Here is a 23,855-nt window from a genome sequence, read left to right on the forward strand (position 1 = left end):
ATAATTCAAAAAGATCAAAACTCTATTTATTAAAAAAATTGTTGAAATCAAGCTTGAAGAGATTTTTTTCGACAAATTTGTAAAATTCCCAGTCAAAAAATAATTTCCTGGTCATTTCCCATTTTTCCGGTCCTGCGGTCACCATGTGATTCACTAAAGCATTCGTTCAATCGTTTTATTTTTCCTGGAAATGGTGAAAATGTGTTCTCATAGAAGTTATAAATATATTATTTAAAATTTAAGAAATTCAAATAAATAAGACCATCATAAGATGTTCCTATTGCAATTTGAAAAAAGATAAAGATTTTCCTATAAAAGAATAGAAAAATGAGTAGACAGCCAACCCCCTTCCTTCTCTTTGTTATTTTTTTATTTCTTTTGTCTTTTTTATTTATTTTTACTATTACCAAATCACAATAAAAAAAATTGTAAAAAATAATCACCAATGTTTCGGCACTTATACCCCTGATCAAGGCAAGAAAAATGTGAGCAGTAGGACACAGTGAAATTGATCAAATTAGTCGAATTGTTTATGCTGAGAGAAAAATATGTGTGGGTTGGTATCCCAAAAAAGTAAAAAAAAAAACAAATTTTTTTAATCTGTTAATATCTTCTGTTCTCGTCACACATTTTTGAAAAATTTGAATATATCGAACCTGAAATTTCTATAGCTTCAATGAAGGAAACATACTGTATTTTATTTTTTGAAACAAAAAAATTTTTAGTTGTGTTTCCAGCGTGTAAAAATGGTCTATTTTACGCTTTATGCGTTTTTAAAAAAAAAATTTGTTTTGAGCTTACAGGCGCAAAAAATGATGGAGCTATTACGGAAAATCGATACGTCCGTAGGAATAAGCTGATGAAATCATTGTATATACATACCCCCCATATGGGGTGGTGGTAATTCTGGGGTGGGGGGATTTGTCCATGGTGTCCCGTTTTTCAGCGAATAACTAGTAAAGAGATCAGAAAAGAATTTTTTAGATTTATTGGGGGCATATTTTTTTATTACATATATGGACATACAAAATGTGCCCCCCCCCCCCTATACATATAAAAAATTCTTTCCTAAACTCTTTACTAGCTATTAGCTAAAAAAGGGATACCTGTGACAAATCCCCCCCCCCCCCCCAGGGGAGAGGTATGTATATGAAATGATTCCACCAGCTTATTCCTACAAAAATATCGTTTTGTCGTAATAGCACCATAATTTTTTGATTCTGAAAGCTTGCTCTAAGCAAGTTGTCAAAATCGTTGAAAAAGACGTAAAATTGATCATTTTTGAACGCTGGAAACATAACTAACAATTTTTTCCAAAAAAAATACAGTATGCTTCTTTCATTGAAGCTGCAGAATTTTCAAGTTCGGCATATTTAAATTTTTCAAAAATGTGTGTAAAGGCTCAATACAATAAAACATATTTTTTGGCCATTTTCGAAAAATTCTAAATTGAGCGAAACTTTTTTTTTTTTTAATTTATAATTTTTTATTATCATTCACTAGCAAAAACTGTAGATCCACAAAATTTGCCATAATGTTCGAAGGAATAGGAAATGTTTCTGGAATTTTCTAATAAAAAAATCAACATTTTTTTTTACTTTTTCGGATGCCAAACCACAAACATTTTTCGCTCGGGACTGCAACGAAACCGCGACGCCGTCTCCCTGTATTTGAGAATCAAGACGAATGTTTTTTTCATTGCCATATGATAATTATAGAAAAAAGAAAAAGAGGGGATTTTGTTGGTTGCTTTCTCATTTTTCTCTCCTCTTTTTTATGTTTGTCCAAAAAAATAATGGTTTTCTTCTTTTTTTTTTTAGGAAAATTTTTTTATCTTTTTTCAAAATGCAATATGAACATTTTATGGTGGTTGTCCAAATTTATTCGTTGGATTCTTGATTTTATTTACAGGAATTCTGCAAATTAAATATATATATATATATATTTATGTATTTGTTATTTTTAAAGGATATTCCCGAAAATGGGGCAGACCAGGCGCACCTCAGTTCCGTGCATGGACCAGCAATGTTTCTACAAGATTTATTTCCAAACTTAGCGAGACACTCTTGGACTGAAGCAGTGTGGATCGCCTGTAAAAAAGAGTGCAAGACTGAAGAGGATATCACAAGTACTTCAACATCCTTACCAAATGTAGTTGCAGAAAGGGAAAACGCCGAAACTAATGATAGGCATAAAGCAATACTTCGCCTAAAGCACAGTCTCGTACTTTTCGAAAAGTATAAAATACTCCAGTTATCAGTCGAAGCAGTACAAATTGGACCTGGATACGTGGAGTTGCGGCTAGACAGTAGATGGGGTCCATTATGCATTCTGCAAACAGTTACTCCCGTCGAGCCTCTTTTGCAGCGCATAACACATCTCATGTTTTCATCAAGATTCCTCGGTCTCTACGCCAAAGTCGTAATGATTGGAGAAACTGTCATGTTCGAGAGAGATCTACAAGTCTGGAATAACAAAACATTCGCGAAAACGCCGGTATTGGTGAAACAGGATCGTACCATTCTCGACTTCCGCAGATGGTTTTCGCAATTCTATTCCGCCAATAGTCCCACTTTTCAATCGGCGTCGGAGAGTCTCTCATGGTAGTCATCAATCATTTTTCTCTAGTTCCCTACAAGTTGTTCTCAATGTGATTTGACCGAGAGAACTGATCATTTCTGTCATGGCTGTAAATATGCAGTGAATTATCCCACCTATTTATATTTACAAATTTACCATTCTCAGCTAGGTTATCACTTCATCAAGATTCGCTTGCGATTCGTCTCTACGACTCCACTGTAAATATATTTTTAAGCATACTTTCACGTGAAATAAAAAGTATTTTATTCCTTGAGGCTAAACTTCTTGATTATACCTAAATGAAACTAATTAATTAGACAAAAATACACGTGCACTAGAGTTAACATCTCATTTATTAAAAAGATTCTGAACGTATAATTCACTTCATTAATGTCGGTTTGTGTACATTTTAAGAAACTTCTTTTCTTAACATTGCTATTGAATATTACGTCGAGCGTCCGAGTACCTGGCGTGGTTTGTCTTAAAACTCGGAAATTCCGGTTTAGATAAGTGTAAAAAATCTCGATAAAAACGGCAATTTCCTCGTTCTAATCACTCGGGTTGGACGTGGCGCAACGTATTCATGTGTACATCTTCATTATCACAGGGCATGCTTTGCTTTCTTGGACTTGAGAGGAATTTACCCAACTGTCATCTCATAGCAATTAAATTACTCTCTAAAGGTTCGACTGCATTTCTCTGAGAAATTCGAATGAAATTCTGACAGTGATTCCCTCGGTTATCAAATTTTTAAAAGATAAGTAAGAGCAGACTTTTTAATGTGAGCAACCGTCGCAATCATCGGCGAAGACAAATAACCTGCCGGGAGAACTAACAATTATTCAGAAAAGAAAACGACTGACAAGCTTCGATTTTTTTTTTTTTTTTTTTTTTTTTTGATTCATGCTCCTCCCAGTAATAGTTAATTACCAGGTCGAGACAAACAACTTTTTAAAAATCTACACACGTTTCATGAACCACGATGTGATAGTCTTTCAACTCATGGTTAGATTAGGCGGTAGACGGTATTTAATAGTCGGTTACTGATTATTAAATTGGTTTAAATCAAGCCACAATATTAATTTTTAAATATTTTTTTCCTATAAAATAATAGGGGGTTTTCGAACCCTCATAACTTTCATTCCAAGAAACGCTTTTTTTTCTTTATTCAATTGAACATTGATCTTTTGGCTACTACTCTTTTCATACGATATAAAATTGTATAACAGGAATAAAATAAATATTGTAAAATAAATATTGTAAAATAAATATTGAAAAATAAATAAACAGTAAAAGTAAATGACATAAAAACAGAATATAAATAAAAGAGATTTTCTATTATTATTATATTAATATTTTCAAATTAGAGTAATAAGTGATGTTTTTTTAACAAAAAAATTAGGATGAACTGAGCTGCAAATTAATAAACTGAAATTCCACTCAACTGTTTTGATTTAATTTTTTTTTAATTTGAAGCTTAAAAAATGGTTAATTCCAATGCTCAATAACTTAGACGTATAAAATGGAAGGTTTCAACGCTTTCGAATTAAATTTTTTTGAATTACAAGTCGTTAAAATGCAAAATTATAAATGATAAATTGTACAGTTCAAAGATTTAAAAAATAATATTTTTTATTATCTTGAAACATTTCACAATTCTTAAAAAGCTTCCAAATTTTATTTCATAATCTTCAAATGTCCACATTTAATTAAAACAATTTTGGTATCTTTTCAAATTACTTGAAATTTTCCCAGGATCTTTTTTAAATCCCGCAAAAGAAATCGCCTTAAAATATTCCAGATTTATTTTTAACAATTTTGAAAATCTTTTTAAATCTTTATAAATATTCTCTTATAATTAATTTGTCAATATAAAACATCATTTTCAGTTTTTCTGGAATCTTGAAAAAAAATATTCTTTTGAACCCTTTAGAAATGGTTAAAAGTGTTTAAATTGTTTGATCGATGTCTTAAAAAATTACACTGAAGCTCACTTGAATTTATCTCAATCAATAATTGTTCAATTGTTATTTCTTCAACAAAAAAAATTTTTTAATCTTTTTATACATTCTCTTAAAATGCATTTTTCAAAATGAAAAATTATTTACAATTTTTCCAAAAATCTTAAGAAAATTTTATTATTATGTTCAAACATTTCATAATTCTTTAAAAGCTTCACCATTTTATTTCGGAATCTACAAAAAGCTACATTTTCCTTTAAATTGTTTTGGATCTTTTAAAAATGTTAATTATTAGTCAAATTTGTTTAAACTTTTAAATATATTTTTAAAATTATTTGAATTGTTCCTAAATTTTTTTAATCCTGCAAATTTAAAAAAAAAACCGCTTAAAATGTTCTAAATTATTTTTGGACAATTTTAAAAATCTTTTGAAATATTTTAAAATATTCTCTTAGAAATAATTTTTAAATATAGAAAATAATTTTCAATTTGCCTAGGAATCTTAATAAATTTTGTTATTCTTTAAAATCCTGTCAAAATGCTTAAAAAGCTTCTGAATTTTTTGTCCGAAGTCTTAACAAATTAGATTTTGTTAAAACAAGTTTATAATCTTTGAAGTTTTAAGTTATTTTTTAATCTTTTCAAAACTTCTAAATTCCTCTTAATCTTACACGAATTTTTCGAAATTAATAATATTTCCATTGTTATTTATGTATAAATTTTTTCAAATCTTTGTAAACAGTCTCTTAATATTATTCTTCAAAAAGGAAAATCATTTTAAAAATTCCGATAAAAATCAAGACAATTTTTTTATGATCTTAAAACCTTTAAAATCCTTAAAAAGCTTCAAAACTTTATTTGTTAATTAAAAAAAAACATTTTGATTAAAATTTTTTTAAATCGTTTCAGGTATCAAATTAAGTTTAAATATTTTCAACACTATTAAATATCTCTTAAACCTACTTGACTTTTTCCTAAAGTAATATTGGTTCAATTGTTATACATGAAAATTTAACAATTTCACTAACAAATTAAAAAGGTTTTAAAAGAAAAATTAAAATTGCAATGTTTAAAGTTTAAATTTGCTCTCTGAAATTTGAACGATTCAAGGCTTTCTGTTTCAAACAATTAAGTTTCAAATTGTTCAGTTTTTGAATATTTGATTTTTTATATTTGAAACTTTCTAAAAATTAGATTGCTCATTCGAAAGGAACAGACAAATATTACTTGATATTAAGAAATTGATTTTTTCTTAATTAATTTTTTTTTAAATCAAATGTATTAAAAATTGAATCCTTTAGACTGAAACAATATTTGAATAGGATTTTAAGTTTAAAAATTAAAAACAGTTTATAAAATTTCAATCAGACTTTTATATTTGTTTAACTACTAAGGCTTTTTAATTGAAAAAGTTTAATTATTTTTCGATTTTAAAAACTCGAATTACAGTTCAGTTTTCAAAATAATTAATTTATTTATTTTTAGAGTCGTTCGGCTTAAAAAGTCTTTTATCCCAAGTTTTCAACTTCAAACGCTTTTAATTTTTAAGTCTTCCAAACTGCATTTTAAAATTATTTACATTGAAAATGTACACTTCGAAATGAACACCTAAAATGGATCATGTTTAGACTAAAAGATTGAAAGATTATGCGCTGTAAACTGAATTATGCCATAATGGAAAAAATTAATAATTGAACTTGACATTTAAAAACAGTTGAAAATCGACATTATTTTAAATTGCATTATATCTTGTGAAATTCCAGGTAATTCCCGGGTTTCCCCATCCAGCGTCCGCCTTGAAATTGTTCAAAATTAATATTTAATTTCATCTAAATAAATTTAGTAAACAATTCCAATAAAATAAAAATTTAGAATAAATAAAAAAAACAGATAAAAAAATGCCAACATCAGGAATCGAGCCCGGCCTTTCCGATTACAGGCTCCAAGCGCTACCGCCTGATCTAACATTTTTCTCGGGAATGGCTGAAAAACGCATCTTATAAAAGCACCTTAGCAAGCATGAATCCAGAAAAAAAATTCCGAAAGTTGCAAGTTTCTCTTCTGAGTCTGTCCTTGACAGACTGAGTTTTCTGTTACAGAAAGAGTCCCTGAAAAAAATTCCGTAGAAAATCACAGGACACAACTTTTCACTGTACCACAAAGTTTTTGTAATTCCGAATTGCTCGTAATCTTTTCCGGAGAGAAGAGACAAGATCCGTGGGCTGTAGGACGATGGAAATGTCACGACCGACAGCTCCCAGGCGTTCTTGAGCGCCACCCTCGAAAATATTTAAGGGTCTTCCGTTTACCTCAGTGAGAGACCAGGTCACAGTTGTACCGAGAGGTGCTGAAAGATCGGCAGCAGGAATGTAGGAAGGAAGTCCATGTGAAAGTGCTGCTCCAGAAACTCTTGTCACTTCGTTTCCATTAACTTCCAAGCCGAAATCGTCACCTTCTGACCTTCTTGTCAAGGTCACTGCTCGAGCGTGTGGCAATCTCTTCACGATCATCTCGACCTAGGTTAATCGGAATTGTAGATGAGACTGACAGAACTGATGCGATTAATAACAATTGAAAATCTCGATCCAGATAAATAAATTAACATTTTTTTATTTTTAAACGAGTTTCAGGCTTCGCAATGCTTTATCATTTTTTTCTAAAGTAGTGAAAAGTAGCCTCTGCCTAAAAAAAAAGGTAGCGAAAAATATAAAACAGTGGAATGTTTATTTGTTTACTTTTCTTTACATAAGAAGCTGGGTTAATTGTTGAATAAAAACCACAGGAAAGTACCGTCAACCAGGGTAATTTTGGACATGTGGGGGAAATTCGGACACCTCTAAATTATTGATAGTTTAACCCTTTGATGCACATATTATTCTGTTAAGTGAATTTGCTTGAGAATTTTAACTCGGGGGTTTTTGAGGTCGCTGATTATGAGTCTGAAGTCAGAATTTCGCATTAGGCCACTTTCTTCGCAAACGGTCACATGTGTGCAATAAATTAGTAGAAGAATTAATATACGGAATTATGAAATAATTGTAAAAACCATTTTGTTAACAATTATAAAAAGAAATTATTACGTATGTTCACATTTGCAAACAAAAAGTATAAAGAAAAATATGAAAATACCTCAACACTGTTTCAACTAATTATTTTCAATTTTATAATTTTCATATCAGATTCCTAATAAAAAAAAAGGAAATTTCACGAATGCATACGTTATCAAAATGAAAGTGAATATTCAAATTCTCATATAAAATTTTGAAGATTTACGTATCGATGTGAACTATATTTGATCGACTAATTTTAATTTTAATATTGTAACTTCAAATTCGTAATCAGCAACCCCAAAAACACCCCGAATAGAAATTTTCAAATACATCTCTTTTTTTAATTTTTGAATCGCGATATTGAATTCGAACATTTCAAAATTTTGACTTTAGATTCATAATCAGCGATCCCAAAAAGCCCCGAATAGAGATTTTCAAATTTATATATCTCTTTTTTTAAATTTCGGAACCGCCATCTTGAATTTGAACATTTCAACATTCTTTTAAAACCTTTTTAACTTGTTAGTGAAATTGTTCAATTTTCATTTATAACAATTGAACCAATATTAATTTTGGAAAAAGTCAAGTAGGTTTAAGAGATATTTAAAAGTTTTGAAAATATTCAAACTTAATTTAAAACCTGAAAGAATTTCAAAAAAATTTAATCAAAATTTTAAAATCCAAACTTTTTTTTTGAGGTTTTAAGATTATAAATTTCTTATCACCGTGCAACCAAGGGTTAAATTACAGAAAAAGCTTAAACTGATTCCAGATTTTTTGAACAGTTTTCAGCAATTTATCATATCAATTTAGGGGTGTTCGAATTTTTCCCCCATATTTTCGAAATTACCCCGTTTAACTGTTCCCTACATATTTTCTACTAAAACTAAATTCGGATCAGGCAATTTGAAACTCCTGGTTTTTTCTCAAAAACATTTTTTTCCTTTGAATAATTTAAAGATGACCTTTTTAATTTGCCGAAATAAAATACCAAAAATATCATAGACTGGATTGGTAAATATTAATAAAAAATACATTGCTGATCACGAGTATAACAAATATCACCAAAGTTCGCAACGTTTATGAACCAAAACAAACTTTTTTTAAAGAAAAAAATTAATGATAATAAAACTATTATAAATTCATATTCATTTTTTGTATGAAACAAAATATATTTGTAGGCCTCGGTCTCTCTTCATAGATCAGAAATAGTTTATATCGTGTCACAAATTTGAAAAAAAATAGGATCAAAATAGTATCATAAGATTTTTCAAGAATTAAAAATATTTTCAATCCAAAAATCTTGTTTTCTTTTTCAGGTTTTCCAACTTAAATACGAACCGAATTATTAGAACCCAATAAATAGTTTAGGATTTATCTTCTTTTTTTTGTTAAAAATTGAATTAATTTGTTGAAATTTTAACAATTTTGTGAAAAACTGATATTTCATGGTTGAACATGCGACCAATTTCTTTGTTTGAAAATTCATCTCTTTCTGTAGAAATTGAATCTTTTATGGTTAAAAAAGCCATTGCCTCATTAAAAATTAATCTGTTTCGAATGAAAATGATCTTTTTTGTTAAAAACTCAACTTTTTTACAGAAAAATGTTATTTTGACTCAAAAATTCTCAATTTTAATACAAAATTTATATATTTTCTTAAAAATTCGTCTTTTTTGTTATAAAATAAATCTTTATAGTTAAAAATGCAATTGCTTGGGTAAAAATCAATCAGTTGTAGTTGAGGATTCAAGTGTTTTGTTGAAATTTTATTTTTGTGGATTAAATCCAATTGTTTTATTTTTAATTAAAATCTTTTTTGATTGAAATATTAACTATTACATTTTCGTTGAAAATTCAACTCCTTGGTTAAAAGTGTAACAGCTTTCTTAAAAAATCATTTTTTTCGCGGATGATTCAAAATTTCAGATGAAAATTTGTTATTTTTTGTTGTTAAAAACTATGATTTTTTTATCTAAAATTTAAACTATTTTGTTGAAAATTCATCCTACCGTTTGAAAGATAACATTTTGTTGTAAATTAATATTCTATGGTTTAAAATTTAATAATTTGATACCAAATTAAACTGTTTTGAACCATTTTTTTAAACTGAAAATTGTAAGTTTTCGTTTCTAAAGTTTACGAACCTCAGTGACGTACCACATGTTTAAAGATGATTATTTAAGTTCTTTTAAAGTTAATTAAATTAATGCAATGCGTTGACTAGATTTTTTACCTTATATTTTTGAATTTTTATTTCATATCATGGCCCAATTTCTCATAACGCCACCTTAGGCAGGAGCTATTTTTGTTTAGAATTTTTATTACGTTAGATCATATTTAAATTCGATTGAAAAAATTAAAATTTGCACTATTTTTGCAATATCTTCTCAAATAATTAACAATACGTCTTCATTCTGACTTCTTTTATAAAAAATTCTAATACCTTTCAACATATTTAAGAAACAAAAGTTAATTTTCACATAAAAGAAAAATGTTCCCGATCCGAGGAACCAAGGATTTTGAAAATTACAATTTCAAATCCTCTCATATTTTTATTTAAAAACACATTTTAGACAACTTTTTTTCGCTAAACTTTTTTTATGGAAAGTATTTTACTTTATTGTGAATAAAATGTATTTTTCAATTTTTATATAAAATTAAACTTAAAAAAATACATTATTAGGAGAAAAAGATTGTTTTTTTTTTGCAATCGTGAAGAAAAACTAATTTATTTGTAATAAATTGAAATTCTTTCTGCAATAATGGTGGTGGATAACAGAAAAATATTCCAGTCGTAAAAAAACTTCTTTCCTTAATAATGTAGTTTCTAAAGTTCATAGTTTCAGAAGACAATCGAAAGAATGTAATGCTTTTTTCTTCATAAAAAAGTAAAATACTATCCATAAATAAAAAAAATTGTGACGTAAGAAGGGCAAAAACAATAAATATCAGCTTCAAAAAGGAAAAGAAAGTACCTCCTGTTTCTTTGTTTTTATTATTTTTGAATTATTGTACATCACATAACTTTAAACATCTCGCAGTGGGAACGAATGATCTTTTTTTTTTGTTCAAAAAAGTCCAGATTCTTCAATGTTGGACTGTTTTTCAATTTTTCTTTTTTTAAATTAAATTGCTTTAAATTCTTTATCTTCTAAATTTGTTTATTTATCAGATTTTCACTTCGAATTAATGCAAGAATGATATTTAAGTACAAAAATAACTTCAAAATTAATAATAGCCATAGATATAAAAAGTTTTTGTACCACAATATTTAAATTTAAGAATTTTGAGATTTGGGTTTCCCTTGATCGTTTCAATTGCTGAAAGTATTCTTAACAATGATATATGTTTGGTAATATTTGATCAAATATAACAATTTAAATTTTTTACGAACAAATTAGATGAATAAATTCGAAATCTTGGCTTCGTTTCATTTAAAGCACATTAATTTAAAAGAAAAAACCGCAAATCGGATCAAAACCGAAAGTTCTAGACTTTTTTTAACGCAAAAAGTGTATTTCCTCCTACTGTGCTTCATGTGGAAGTTGAAGAATATTTAGGAGGTAACACTTTTAAAAAAAATAGTTTTTAAATGGGCAATAGTGTTTCTATTAAAATATGTACTGTCGTGTTTTGCAAAAGCCATCCCCTAAATATCTTCCTTTTGGTGAAAAAAATGTTTTTAAATGTATATAAATAAAAAATACACATTTATTATAGTTTATAGATCCCTATAGTGCCGATACCGACCTTAATTAATTATCTGACACATTTATCAGGTAAATTATAGATAAAAATACATTTTAAAGTACTATAGGAATCTTCAAACTATAAAAATGTGTATTTTTGGTGTATTTCGAAATTCAAGATTTTTTCGGTGAACGGGATAAAATATTTTTTAATTATTTTAAACCATTAAGAATATTCTAGGTGTACAGTAAAATTCCAAATCACTTAATATTTAACTTCACTTATAAAATTAACAAAAAAAAGACCTTTTGTTTATTGCAACAGATTTTAGAAGATAAATTCGAGCGTAAATAAAAAAAAATGGTTGAGGTAATTTGCATTGAATTTTAATTTATTGAAGTTAGATTTACACCTTTAAACGATCTTGACTATTCTAATCGTCACGTTGTTATCGAAATCATATTGTTTTTAAATCATACATACAGTTGTTTGCAGTCATTTTTTTTTTAATTAAAAAATTTGCTAAACAATATTTCACAAAGACGTGACAAGCAGAATAGTAAATAACCTTTCAAAGAATATAATAAGCTTTTGTAAATTTAAATTGAATTAAAATTAAGCAAAAGAAAAAACACAAATATGCCAGTAGCTACAGTTAAACGAACCATTATTACTTCAACTATTTTTTTTCTCATTTTTTCACTTTTTTCGACTTCTAAATTTTGTAGCAATAATCAATAGGCTCTTTGCTTCCATTTTATAAATTAAGTTTAAAATTAAGTAATTTTGAACTTGACGGAACACTTAGAACATCCTTCATTGTACTGCTATTGCAAATTTTCTTATCCTAGACACGATAATATTTCCAAAAATGTTTCTTTTGTTTTATAAAGTTTATGGCTTATTTCACAATGTTATAGAAGCCTGTTTTACTGATCAGAAGTTAAACTAACGAACAATACTTGTTCTACAAGAATTAATCGGTAATAATTTATTATTTTATTGAGAAAAAAATAAAATAGTTCGGAATATGAGTCTTTTTTATTAGCAATATCCCGAAAAGGTAACAAAAAGTAACAATTAGCAGAGATAGTGAGGCCTGAAGTTTTAATTGGAGGAATGCTTCATTAAAAAAAAATTGGCTTTGCTATAATTTTTTGGGATTTGAATATACTAATCTTCTTACCCTTGGTGTGGTGCAGCTCTTAAGGATATTTTTAACAGCGGCTGCCCCCGCTGGGGGAACTCCTGCCACGCTGAGTACCAAATCACCAACGTGTAAAAAATTATGTAACATTGGATGCTCGCGCTGCTTCCATCCAGCTACCCTGCAACGAAAAAATATCAAATTTTAATCGACTAAGATACTAGAGAAAATACATCCATTGAGGTTAAAGAAAATCAGTTTTAATCCAGATCTAATTCCATTAGTTCCTTTGAATGGGTGCAAAATGAATTGCCCATTTTTTAAAGATTTAAAAACAGTTTTAAACCGTGGTCCAGGACCTTTAACACAGGATATCTAGTGACCTTAAAAGCCTGGAACATCAGGTTTCAAAGATTTCAAACGATTTCAAACAGTTTCAAAATAGTTTAGAAGATTTCGAAAGGTTTAAAGATTTGAAAAGATGTCATAATTTCAAAGATCTCACCAAAATTTCAAAGATTTCACAAAGATTTCAAACATTTCAAAAATATTCCATCTTTTCAAAGACCTAACAAAGATTTCAAAACTTTCAAAGATTTCATAAAGATTTCATGAATGTTAAATAAAAGCTTGCTAAAGATTTCAAATAATTGAAAGATTTCGAATATTTCAAAAAGTTTTCATCTTTCCAAAGCTCTCTCAAAAATATCACAAAGATTTAAAGATTACATAAATATTAAAAAGATAGCGAAAGATTTCACAAAGATTTTAAGGATTTTAAAGGTTTTATAAAGATTTAGATTTTAGAATATTTCAGAAGATTTCACAAAGTTTTCAAGAATTTCAGATTTCATTAATATTTAATAAAAGCTTGCCAAAAATTTCACAAAGAATTAAAATATCCCACAAGATTTCTTACAAATTTCAAAAGGTTTCAAAAGATTTCAGAAAATTTGAAAAAAGAACAAAATGAGTCATATTTTCAAAGCTCTCACAAAAATTTCAAAGATTACATAAATATTTAAAAGCTTGCCAATTATTTCACAAAGATTTCGAATATTTGAAAATATGTCAGAAACATTTCACAAGATTTCAGAAAGTTTAACAAGGTTTAAAAAGACTTTAGAAGATTTTTAAACGGTCAAAAAGATTTCATCTTTTCAAAGCTCTCACAAAGATTTCAAATATTACACATATATTTAAAATCTTGCAAAAGATATCAAAGATTTTGGAAAGATTTCAAAAGGTTTCAAAAGATTTTAGAAGATTTTTAAAAAATTCAAAAAAACTTCATCTTTTCAAAGCCCTCACAAAGATTTCAAAAATTACATAAATATTTAAGAGTTTGATAAAAATTGTACAAAGATTTCAGAAAGATTTGAAAAGGTTTCAAAATATTTTAGAATGTTATAAAAGATTTCAAACAGATTTCATCTATCCAGATATCACACAAAGACTTTATAAAAATTTAAAGAATTTCAATGATTTCATAAATATTTAAAGCTTGCCAAAAATTTCACAAAGATTTAGAAATTTTAATAAAATTTCATGGATATTACAAATATTTCACAAAAGCGTATACATCAAATTTCAAAGAATTCAAACGATTTCAAAATATTTTAAAACATTTAAAAAGAGTTCACAACGATTTCAAGTAGTACAGAGGATTTTACAAAGTTTTCAAAGATCTCAAAAAGATTTAAGGAATTTTTAAGATTTCAAAAAGAATCAAAAGATTTTACAAAAGCGTTATGCATCAGATTTCAAAGATTCTAAAGATTTCAAACGACTTGCAAATTTTATTTTCAAGTTCGACAATATCAGTTGGGGTTAAGCGACAATTTGAAAAATATTATCGAATTCCAAAATAACCGTAAAAGTAGCATTTTTATTATTTACAAACAGTCAATAACTCCTTAATCATTTCTATTACTAAATTATTTAATAAAATTTAGCAGTTCATACATTTTTGTCCAGTAAAAAATGCAACGGTTCATTTTTTACATGTATAGCAGAGATTATTTCACTATTTGATTTACAAAAAAAAATTTTTAATCGTGAAAATTTTATAATTTTAAGTTTTTTAAGTATAACTTGTAAATGTTTCACACAAAAGCATTGTTAGTTTCAAAATTGACGAAAAATATTCGAAAATTTCCAGTTTACTATTCTGTATAAGCTGTTTAAGGATCTGCATTCGATTCGATCCGAAATTATCAGATCGAGAATAATTATCAGATTTCATAGACAAATATTAATTCTCTTTCCCAAAATTTCTACCAGAGTTATGATGAATTCTTAACACGATACTCAATAACATTCTTGAACTTGAGTAGTTATTTTTCTTCATCAGTTGAAAATTAGAAGTGTTTTTCAAGAAAAATAGCTATTAATAATAGTGCTACTTTGACATTTTGTTATTATTTTAAGAAATTTTCAATACAACTTTTCGACTAAATTAATATAATTTTTGAGTTATATTCGATTTATTGAAATATATCGACCATTGAGTCTTTCATTTAGAAATTATACAAAGCATTACGATTGAAATACCTAAGAATTTGTTTACTTTTTACACATAGAATTGGATATTTCAACCAATAACTAACACAAATTAAAAAGGAACAATTTTGAAATATTTTTCTTGAAAAAAGTCAAAAATGTCGTAAGCTTATAAAATAAAAAATAGATGAATTAAAAATCTGAAAAAAATGCAGCAGTTGTTACAATCTATTATAGAAAATTTTTATTATTTTTATTTATTATCATTTTAGGTCACAGAAATTTGTGACAGTACACCTTATAAAATTTTCAAATCATAAAAGCAAGTAACATATTGTAATCAGAAAAAACTTTGACTTTTTTGGTTCAAAATAACGTACAGCCCACAAATAATGACCGATTTGGGCAAAAAAGCTGATGGAATTAGGCTTTCAATTTTTTTATAAATAAACAAATGTGTCGAAAAAAAAAGGAAATTTTTGTATTTGGCGTTCCCGGTGCTCGTTAATAACAGGAAAATGGTTGAAAACGCCTAAGTTTCATGGTGTAACATTACTTAAAGAAGTTCTAATATTATATAATAATCAAAGAATGTTTTCTACGATTTTCCATAATTTTACATTTTTTTAAGTTTAAAAAAATTTTTCTTTACTCATTTATGATATCCTGCACCGTTTCCGAGAAAAATAAAAAAATTCAATATTTCTTTCGGGAAACAGCAGTTGTAGCGCAACAGCCAATTTCTTTAAACACTACAATCCGCTATTAACTATATTATACATTTCTTTTCTGTGCACAGTTTCAAAATCAGGACACACTTTTCGTTTGGTATTTAAATGTATTCTTCGATTCGTACCCATTATTATGAATCTAAATTTGCAGACATTAAACTAGTACAGAAAGATAGAAAACAATGAATAAAGACATGTTTGAATTTCAATTGTTCATTTATATAAAAAATGTTTAAAAAACACACAAGTTAAAGGACCAGAAACACATGGGCAATTTCTGTGAAAAGGGGCAAACCTCACATGTTTTATTAAAAAAAGATATATTTTTTACAAATCTTTGTTCATATAAAAAAAAAACTATTCTATTGGACTTCTTTATTTTTCTTAGAAACGGTAAAAAGTTTTTCGTATCAGTTGTTGCAAGGAAGAAAAATACGAAAATTCGATTTTCTGAAAAGAAAATTCTCCTGAACACAAAAGTTATTTAGCCCGCATTAATACTCAAAAAATATTTACCTTATGATAGTACAAATTCAACAAAAAGTTGCGAACAAATATAGGTGTAGGCTTTTTTTTGAGAGAAAATCGACTTTTAGGAAATAAATCTTAAATATCTCAATTAGGTCAAAAGTTATATAACTTGCGTTTTTCTCAAATCACAGAAATATCTATCACCTAATTTTCTTTAAAAAAGAACATATTTCATCCCCGAGGGATTCTGCTACTTCAAGTGTAGAACCTGCCTAATTTGAAATCGATTCGGTCTGATCAGCTTATTTTTGCCAATTTGTTTTGTCCATATCGGTCAATATTTGTGGGCTGTGGGGTTTTTTTTAACCAAACAATTCATTTTTTGCCCACTATGCTGCGCAAGGGGTAGTTGGGTAGTGGGTCCTTGAACCTAATATTATCAAACTTACCAAACAGCCCCAAACGTGTCCACAAATGCAATCCCATCTTTACAATCCCGTCTTCCAAGCTGAAGCCTTACACCTGCAGGATGACTCATTTCCCGTCTCAGATGCATCACCTGCTGTTCTCTAAGCGTTAACTGCCTGCGGATATTAGGTGTGGTTCCTCGAGCCTCCCTAGTTTGTTCAACCGGATTTTCAGTCTCTGTGTTTCCCGAACTCCTGTATTCCATCAGCGCAGCATAACGATCGCTCGACTCATCATTTCGCCCGGGATTTGTGGAAATGATTATATTCTCATCGTTAGGAGAATGTGAAGAAGCAAGAAAAACGCTTTCATAACTCGAATTAGCCGCGTCTTCATTACTCGTCGTCGTAGTTGTTGATGGTGTCGGTGTCGGTGGTAAAGGAATTCTTGGACTTGGAACAGGAGGTGTTGTTCTTGGAACTTGTGTTTGAGTTGTTCCTGGTCGCAACCGCGACTCCTCCACACTTGTATCATCGAATGTAAAAACTGAAGGTGATGCTCCGGAACTCGTTTCCCGACTTGAACCGGAAGAACTGGCGGCACTCGTTGATGGAGATAATCCTGACGTTCGCGGAATACTTGGCGTCCTAAAACCATGTCAAATCTAATTTTGTAATCATTATAATAATGATAGCATATATCAATATTATTGCTAATAATTGGTTTCTTCTTTGACCAATTTTTGATTCCAAAGGAGCTGCAACAAGAAGGAACCTCTCTTGCTGAAAAGGAATCCCAAATTGATAAATGGTTTCTAAAGGAACCCAAAAATATGGATTTAAACCGTTCTGATAGAAACTTTTGGCCACTTCTGCCTTGACTTACTTTAAAGATTTCACAAGTAACTGATGTATATTTTACTTTATAATTCAGAATAATTAATATTGTGGTAGGAAAAATTTAATAAAAAAAAACTAAGAGAATCCAAGGAATTTCAGAACGATTTCCAAGATTTTGAGGGATATCGAAAGATTGAAGAGAGTTTGAAATATTTTAGGGTAATTTAAGACTCCAAAGATTTTTCAAAAGATTTCAATAAATTGAAGGACTTTAACGAGATCTTAAACATTTCAAGGGATATAAAAAAACATGCCAAGAATTAGAAATATTTTAGGGTATTTTAAAAATGCACAATTTTTAATCGATTTTAATAAAATAAGGGTATTTTAGAATATTTCAAAGATATTATTGTATTTTTAAAGATCCAAAAAATCTTAAATAAAATAATACAATTTGAAGGGATATAAAAAGATTTCAAACAATGTAAAATAGTGACATGTATTTTAAGACTCCAAGATTTTTCAATCAATTTCAAATTAAAGGCCTTTTCAAAGGATTTCAACGATTTTATGTTATTTTTAAAGATTCCAAAAATATTGAAGAGAATAATAAAATTTTAAGGGATATCAAACATTTTTTTAAGAATTTAAAATATTTGAGGGAATTTTAAAACTCCAAGATTTTTCAACCGATTTTAATAAATGCAAAAGGATTTGAAGGATTTTAAAACTTTTATGGTATTTTTAAATATTCCGAGGAATTTTAAAGAAGTTTCAAATATTTTAAGGGGTAATAAAAGATTTTTAAATATTTAAAAACTCCAAGAATTTTCAATCGATTTCAAATTGAATGCATTTTGAAGAATTTAAAAGATTTTATGTTAGTTTTAAAGATTCGAAAGAACCTTAAAGAGAATAACGAAATTTGAAGGGATATAAAAAAATTTCAAAGAATTTGACATAGTTAAGGGTATTTTAAGACTCCTATGATTTTTTCAATAGATTTCAATAAATTGAAGGATTTAAACAATTTTGTATTTCTTTTTTAATTCCGAGGAATTTTAAAGAGATTTTAAAGATTTCAAGTGATATCAAAAGATTTCAAAGAATTTGAAATGTTTGAGGGTGTTATAAAATTCCAACATTTTACAATCGATTTGAATAATTTGGAGGTATTTTAAAGAGACTATAAATATTTTAAGGGATGTCGTCAGATTTTAAATTATTTGAAATATTTAAGGGTATTTCAAAACTCCAAGATTTTTAAATAGATTTCAAATTGAAGGGATTTTGACGTTTTTATTGTATTTCTAAAGATTCCAAGGAATTTTCAAGAAATTCAAAAAATTTCCAGGTATATCAAAATATTTCAATGAATTTGAAATATTTAAGGGTATTTTAAAATTCCAAGATTATGCATATTCTACTTTATAATTCAGATTAAATAATGTTAAATTAGAAAAAATGTAATAAAGAAACTAAGATTATAGACATTAGTAATTCTTTAAAAGAAGATAGTACCAATTAAGTGTGACAGTTTTTAAGGTATTGTTGAAAATCAGACGTTTTCAACTGCGCATGTACCAAAAAACGCGGTACTATTCCAAATGATATAATATACTCTTGCAATATTATGATGATATTAAAGTTTTTAAAGAATTGAAGTATTTCTATTATTCAATTTAATTTGTTTACAAAAAAAGAATAAAAAAACATTTGTTAATATTTATCTGTATGATTACTAATAGTATTTGTTGATTATGAGTAAGTTCGCGCTTTTCGGATCGTGCGCAGTTAAAAACGTCGGAAGATATATCGTTTATCCACAAACTGAAAAGGAACCTTCAAAAAAGAATTCCTTTATAGCATAAGTTCTAAAAAATGCCCACTTTTACTTGAGACGCAACATTACTGTACTTCCACGTTTTTTCTGTGCAGTAGATGTTAGTTTTGTTGATCATTTTGTTCTTGCTCATCTGATTAAATTATACACTGATCAACGCATTAATTACTTATTATTTTCTGCATTCTATAGTTTCTCGCGTATTTATCGTTCAAATATATCGTAATCTTTTGCCAGGTTCTTCGAATGGTCGTGGAAGCTAAGGCAGCTTTAGACCCACTCCATCTGATTATCTAGCCTTCTTAGTGGTTTGGAATCCACCTTAAACCGTAGGTCCCCCTTCCAACACCGAATAACTGTGTGGGGGTTCTATTAAGAAATAGGGGAGGGTTATAATGAAAATATAAAACATTAGGGGGATGAATTAGAAACTTTCATTCCAAATAGTCTTCTCGCAAAAATTTCTGCTGGTGCGATAGTTGAAAAAACTAGACAGGTATACGCAGTAAGATTAAAATCGCCAGTATACATTATCCGAATGATACTAAACTGAAGTTTCACAAATGTAGATTCCCACGACTGATATGGGAACTACGATGTTATTCTTGTAAAGTGTTTTTTTGTCTTTCTCGGTCAGTTCCGTGATCCACGAGTTTCAGTGATTGTGAAAAGTATGAACAATTTTATTTAGAGAGCACGCAAAAGGCACGGTTTTGTAATTCCGTTTGGTGACGACTTCCATGGTCAATGAAGTTTCATGATTCTGGACAAGGCGTATTTTTTAACCATACAAGAATGATTTTCGATAAAATAATGTTTTGGATATTTAAGAGGAACTTCATATTCGAATCCATATACTGCTAGATTTATCATAAATTACTAACTATTTATTGGAACCTTGTGTAAATCGAGTCTTTAAATATGAAATTAGAAAGTCATTTAAAATAATTATACTTGAATAAATCCTCATCAACATAATGATAGATTAGGTAACGCCTTTATCCTGAAGCTAGACATTTACTCATTTTTTAAATAGAAAATTTAACTTACAGACAAATGCATAACAAGAGGCAAAAACTTTCTCCTGAAGATTATCTTTTCAGTTATAAATTTTATTATTTACTTCAAAAATTAAAATTTGTATTAAAGACAATCTGCTTGATTGCAAATTCAACTGTTCTGGTAAAAATTCGTCTTTTTGGGTTGAAAATTCAACTCATTTTCTTGAAAATTTATTTTTTGTTTAAATTTAATATATTGGTGTTAAAAAGAGAACTGAAATCTTTTTTGGATGAAAATTGAACTATTAAAAAAAAACATCTTTCTTGGATAATAATGCTACTGCTTGGTGGAAAATTCTACTGTTTTGTTGAAAATTTAAGTATTTTGCAAAAAACTTACTTTTTTTAAATTTATATTTTTCTATTAAAAAATGAACTGAAATTTTTTATGGATGAGAGTTCAACTTGAAAAAAGTCGTTTTTTATTTAAATTTCATCAGGTTTAGTACAAATTTAATCTTTCTTGGATAAAAATGTAACTATTTGGTAGTAAATTCAACATCTGTTTTAGCAGAATTTTTTTAAAATGAAAATGCAACTTTTTGGCTAAAAATTCTTCTTTTTTGCTTAAGAATTCAACTATTTTCTTCGAAAGATATGGTTGAATCACTTAATCAATTCGCATTATTTGATCTAGGTATTCCATTTCCAGAAAAGTCAATCATAAAATATTGATCTTTTCTCTTGTAGTGAGTGCAATTTATTCAGCCAGAATAAATGTAAAATTCATGTGAAGGCACTGGAGATAGTATCTGCTAAAATTGACTTGCAGTAACAATTTTGAATAACTTTAAAACAAGTATGTATATATTTTCCAATTTATATTTTTTAAAGAGTTATCGAATTATTTTTACACCTTAAATTTACTATGATTTAATATTCATTTTTTATTGAAAGCAAATGGTAAAAATTGTATACAGTATACAAGGACAAGAAAATTACAACTGGATAAGTAGGGACAAGACTTGATGTCGACTCAAATATTTATGTTGTACGATGAATACTGAGAAATTACGAAAAAATTATGCGACATTATGCGCTGAAAAAATAACCTACAACGTGATAAATATTTACTGTAATAAGTTTTTGCCTATATAATAAATGCTTTTGTGCTTCCTGTTGAAACAAAATTCCCTGAGTTTTCCCTGATCAATTTTTAATTTTTCCTGATTGTTCCAAATTTTTCTTTTTAGTATTAAAAAATCCTACATATAGAAAATCAATAATGTTGATGTGAAAAAAAGGGTTTGTTTCTAAATTTATTTTAAATACTTTTAGCGACGACAGTCATACATAATTTTATAACGGATCATCCACAAATTACGTAAGTCATACGTAAAATATATACATTTTCGACCAAATAGTTGAGTGTTCAACTTAAAAGGATAAATTTATAAGCAAAAGTGTGAGAATTAAATTTTCAGTTAAAGCAATTAATTTTTAACTAAAGTGATAAGTATTTGTTCAAAGAAAAATTAAATCTTAACAACAAGTTTAATGTTTGATATTTCGACCGAAGCCTATTTTAATTTTCAGTCGAAAACAGTTGAATTAAACTAAAAATATAAATTTTTAACAAATTAGTTCAATCCTCAATGAAAACAGACAAATCTTTAAGCGAAAGATAAATTTTTAACGAAATATTTAAATTGTCAACAAAATAAATAAATTTTAAAACATGAATATTAAATTTCTATCCAAAAAGATAAATTTTCTATTAAAAATTGAATGGTTGAATTTTTGTTTGTAAACATTTATTTTCAACCGAAAAAATAATATTTAACAATATAGTTCAATTTTTCTCCATAGAAATACATTTGTAACCAAAAAGATAAACCTTTAAATAATATGATTACATTTTTACCTGAAAAAACGAATTTACAACAAAATAGTTGAATTTTCCCATAAAACAGATCAATTTTAAACTTAGAATAGTCAAATTATTAGTAAAAAAAATTAATTTTTAACCAAACAAAGACAAAATTTAATGGAGTAGTTCAATTTTCAAGCAAACAGATACATTTTCCACCAAGAATATAAAGTTTGTACAACAAAAGATAAATTTTCTTAACAAAATAAAATACTTAAATTCTGAGTTGAAAAAAAAAATAATTTTGAATTTTTAAATAAGAATTTTCTACCTAAAGGATCAATTTTCCACTGCGAAGATTAATTTTTAACAAAATGAATCAATTTTAAATTTAATAGTTAAATTTTCAACAAAAAAATTTAAACTAAAATTTTCAACAACAAAATAGTTAAATTTTGAACAACAAAAAAAGTATAGTTAAAGGGTCATTTTAATTTTAAGCCAAAAACAGAAAGACGATTTTTGAAAAAACGGTTGAATTTCAAGGAAAAAGAATTACTTTTTAACAAAATTGTGAATTTTAAGCAAATTAATCAAACTTAAGTTTATTGAAAATTCCTTGAATCTGTCAGGTTTTCCCTGACAGATTCAACATCCCTGGACTTTCCTAGACCAGTTTTTTAATTTGCAAACTTTCTAGAATTTCCTGTCCCATAACATGTGTTGAAAAAAATAAATAATTGACCTTCAAAAATAAAAGTTAAAAACAAATTTGACTCTTTTAGAAAAAGGCATTCTTTTCATTTTTTAAAAATCTAAATTGAAAGATTATATCTTTCTCTTTGAGAACTTGAAAGGATGTCTACTAAATTTTGCCCAAGAAATTCCAGGACAATTTCCGCATTTTTCCCGCTTATAAATATAAAATCACTCTTAAGATAGAAGGATACATACAATGCAACGAGGGCTGCGACAAGCGTAATTTTCATGATTGTAATATTACAATTTATTTAAAAAATATATTTTTAAATAATTTTTAAGAACTTACATTTTAAGTAAGAAAAAAAGTAGCACAAGTAGCTCAAGGGGCCAATAAAAAATGATAAATTATAAGGAAATGAAATGCACTTCCCGTATCAAAAATAAAACCAAACACAATTCCCGGATTTTTTTTCAATTCCCGGACTATTCCTGAATTTCCTTAAATTCCCGCACAGTAGACACCCTCTTTTAATCAGTTATATTATTTTACGAAGTCAAAGATAATATTTTTGTTCTAAATTAATCAAATAAAATAAAAAAGAAATTATTTTCCTTTTTTAAATGAAAATTCAAATTTACGAGATGATTATATAAAAACTTTAAAGTTATGCAACGAAAATTAAATGATATATTGGGAAATAATTACGTTCTTAACATTTCGCTACCACACTATAATTTGTAAACTTTTGCAAACTTTCAAAGAGAAAAATAAAATATAAACAGTTGGTCCCGGCAACTAAGAAATTACTGATATCAACAGGATTTTGCAAATAATCTAAACTGATTCAAATTTTATTTTAAAAGATTAATCTTAACGTTTGAAAATTTTAAAATGTCAAAAAAGAATCTGGAAGATTTAGGGACAATTTTTGTAATTTTTCAGGATGTTAAACCATTTTTGGAAACCTTGAAATTATATCAAACGATCTGCCAAGTTTTCGAGGTTTTAAATAGAATCGAAAATAATTTAAACCTTGACAAGATTTGAAAAAATGTT

The 23,855-nt window shown here is 27.6% G+C and overlaps 2 protein-coding genes across 3 annotated transcripts in view; one reads left to right on the forward strand and one right to left on the reverse strand.

Annotated features, from left to right (window-relative positions):
- Positions 1-2,854, forward strand: part of LOC117167390 (cholesterol 7-desaturase) — an 89,192-nt gene extending 86,338 nt beyond the window's left edge. For both annotated transcript variants that reach the window (XM_033352280.1, XM_033352279.1), the window contains one exon: positions 1,969-2,854. In XM_033352280.1, the coding sequence (XP_033208171.1) occupies positions 1,969-2,607 (639 nt within the window). In that variant the 3' untranslated portion in view covers positions 2,608-2,854. The remainder of the gene's footprint in view (positions 1-1,968) is intronic.
- A 3,152-nt stretch (positions 2,855-6,006) lies between these two features.
- The window catches only part of LOC117168217, a 30,913-nt gene continuing 13,064 nt past the window's right edge, over positions 6,007-23,855 (reverse strand). The window contains exons 4-6 of the mRNA XM_033353699.1: positions 16,585-17,190; positions 12,471-12,612; positions 6,007-7,057 (exon numbers count right to left, since the gene is read on the reverse strand). Of these exons, the coding sequence (XP_033209590.1) occupies positions 6,689-7,057; positions 12,471-12,612; positions 16,585-17,190 (1,117 nt within the window). The 3' untranslated portion in view covers positions 6,007-6,688. The remainder of the gene's footprint in view (positions 7,058-12,470; positions 12,613-16,584; positions 17,191-23,855) is intronic.

This window comes from Belonocnema kinseyi, chromosome 2, assembly GCF_010883055.1.
Source record: "Belonocnema kinseyi isolate 2016_QV_RU_SX_M_011 chromosome 2, B_treatae_v1, whole genome shotgun sequence".
Taxonomy (NCBI): Eukaryota; Metazoa; Arthropoda; class Insecta; order Hymenoptera; family Cynipidae; genus Belonocnema; species Belonocnema kinseyi.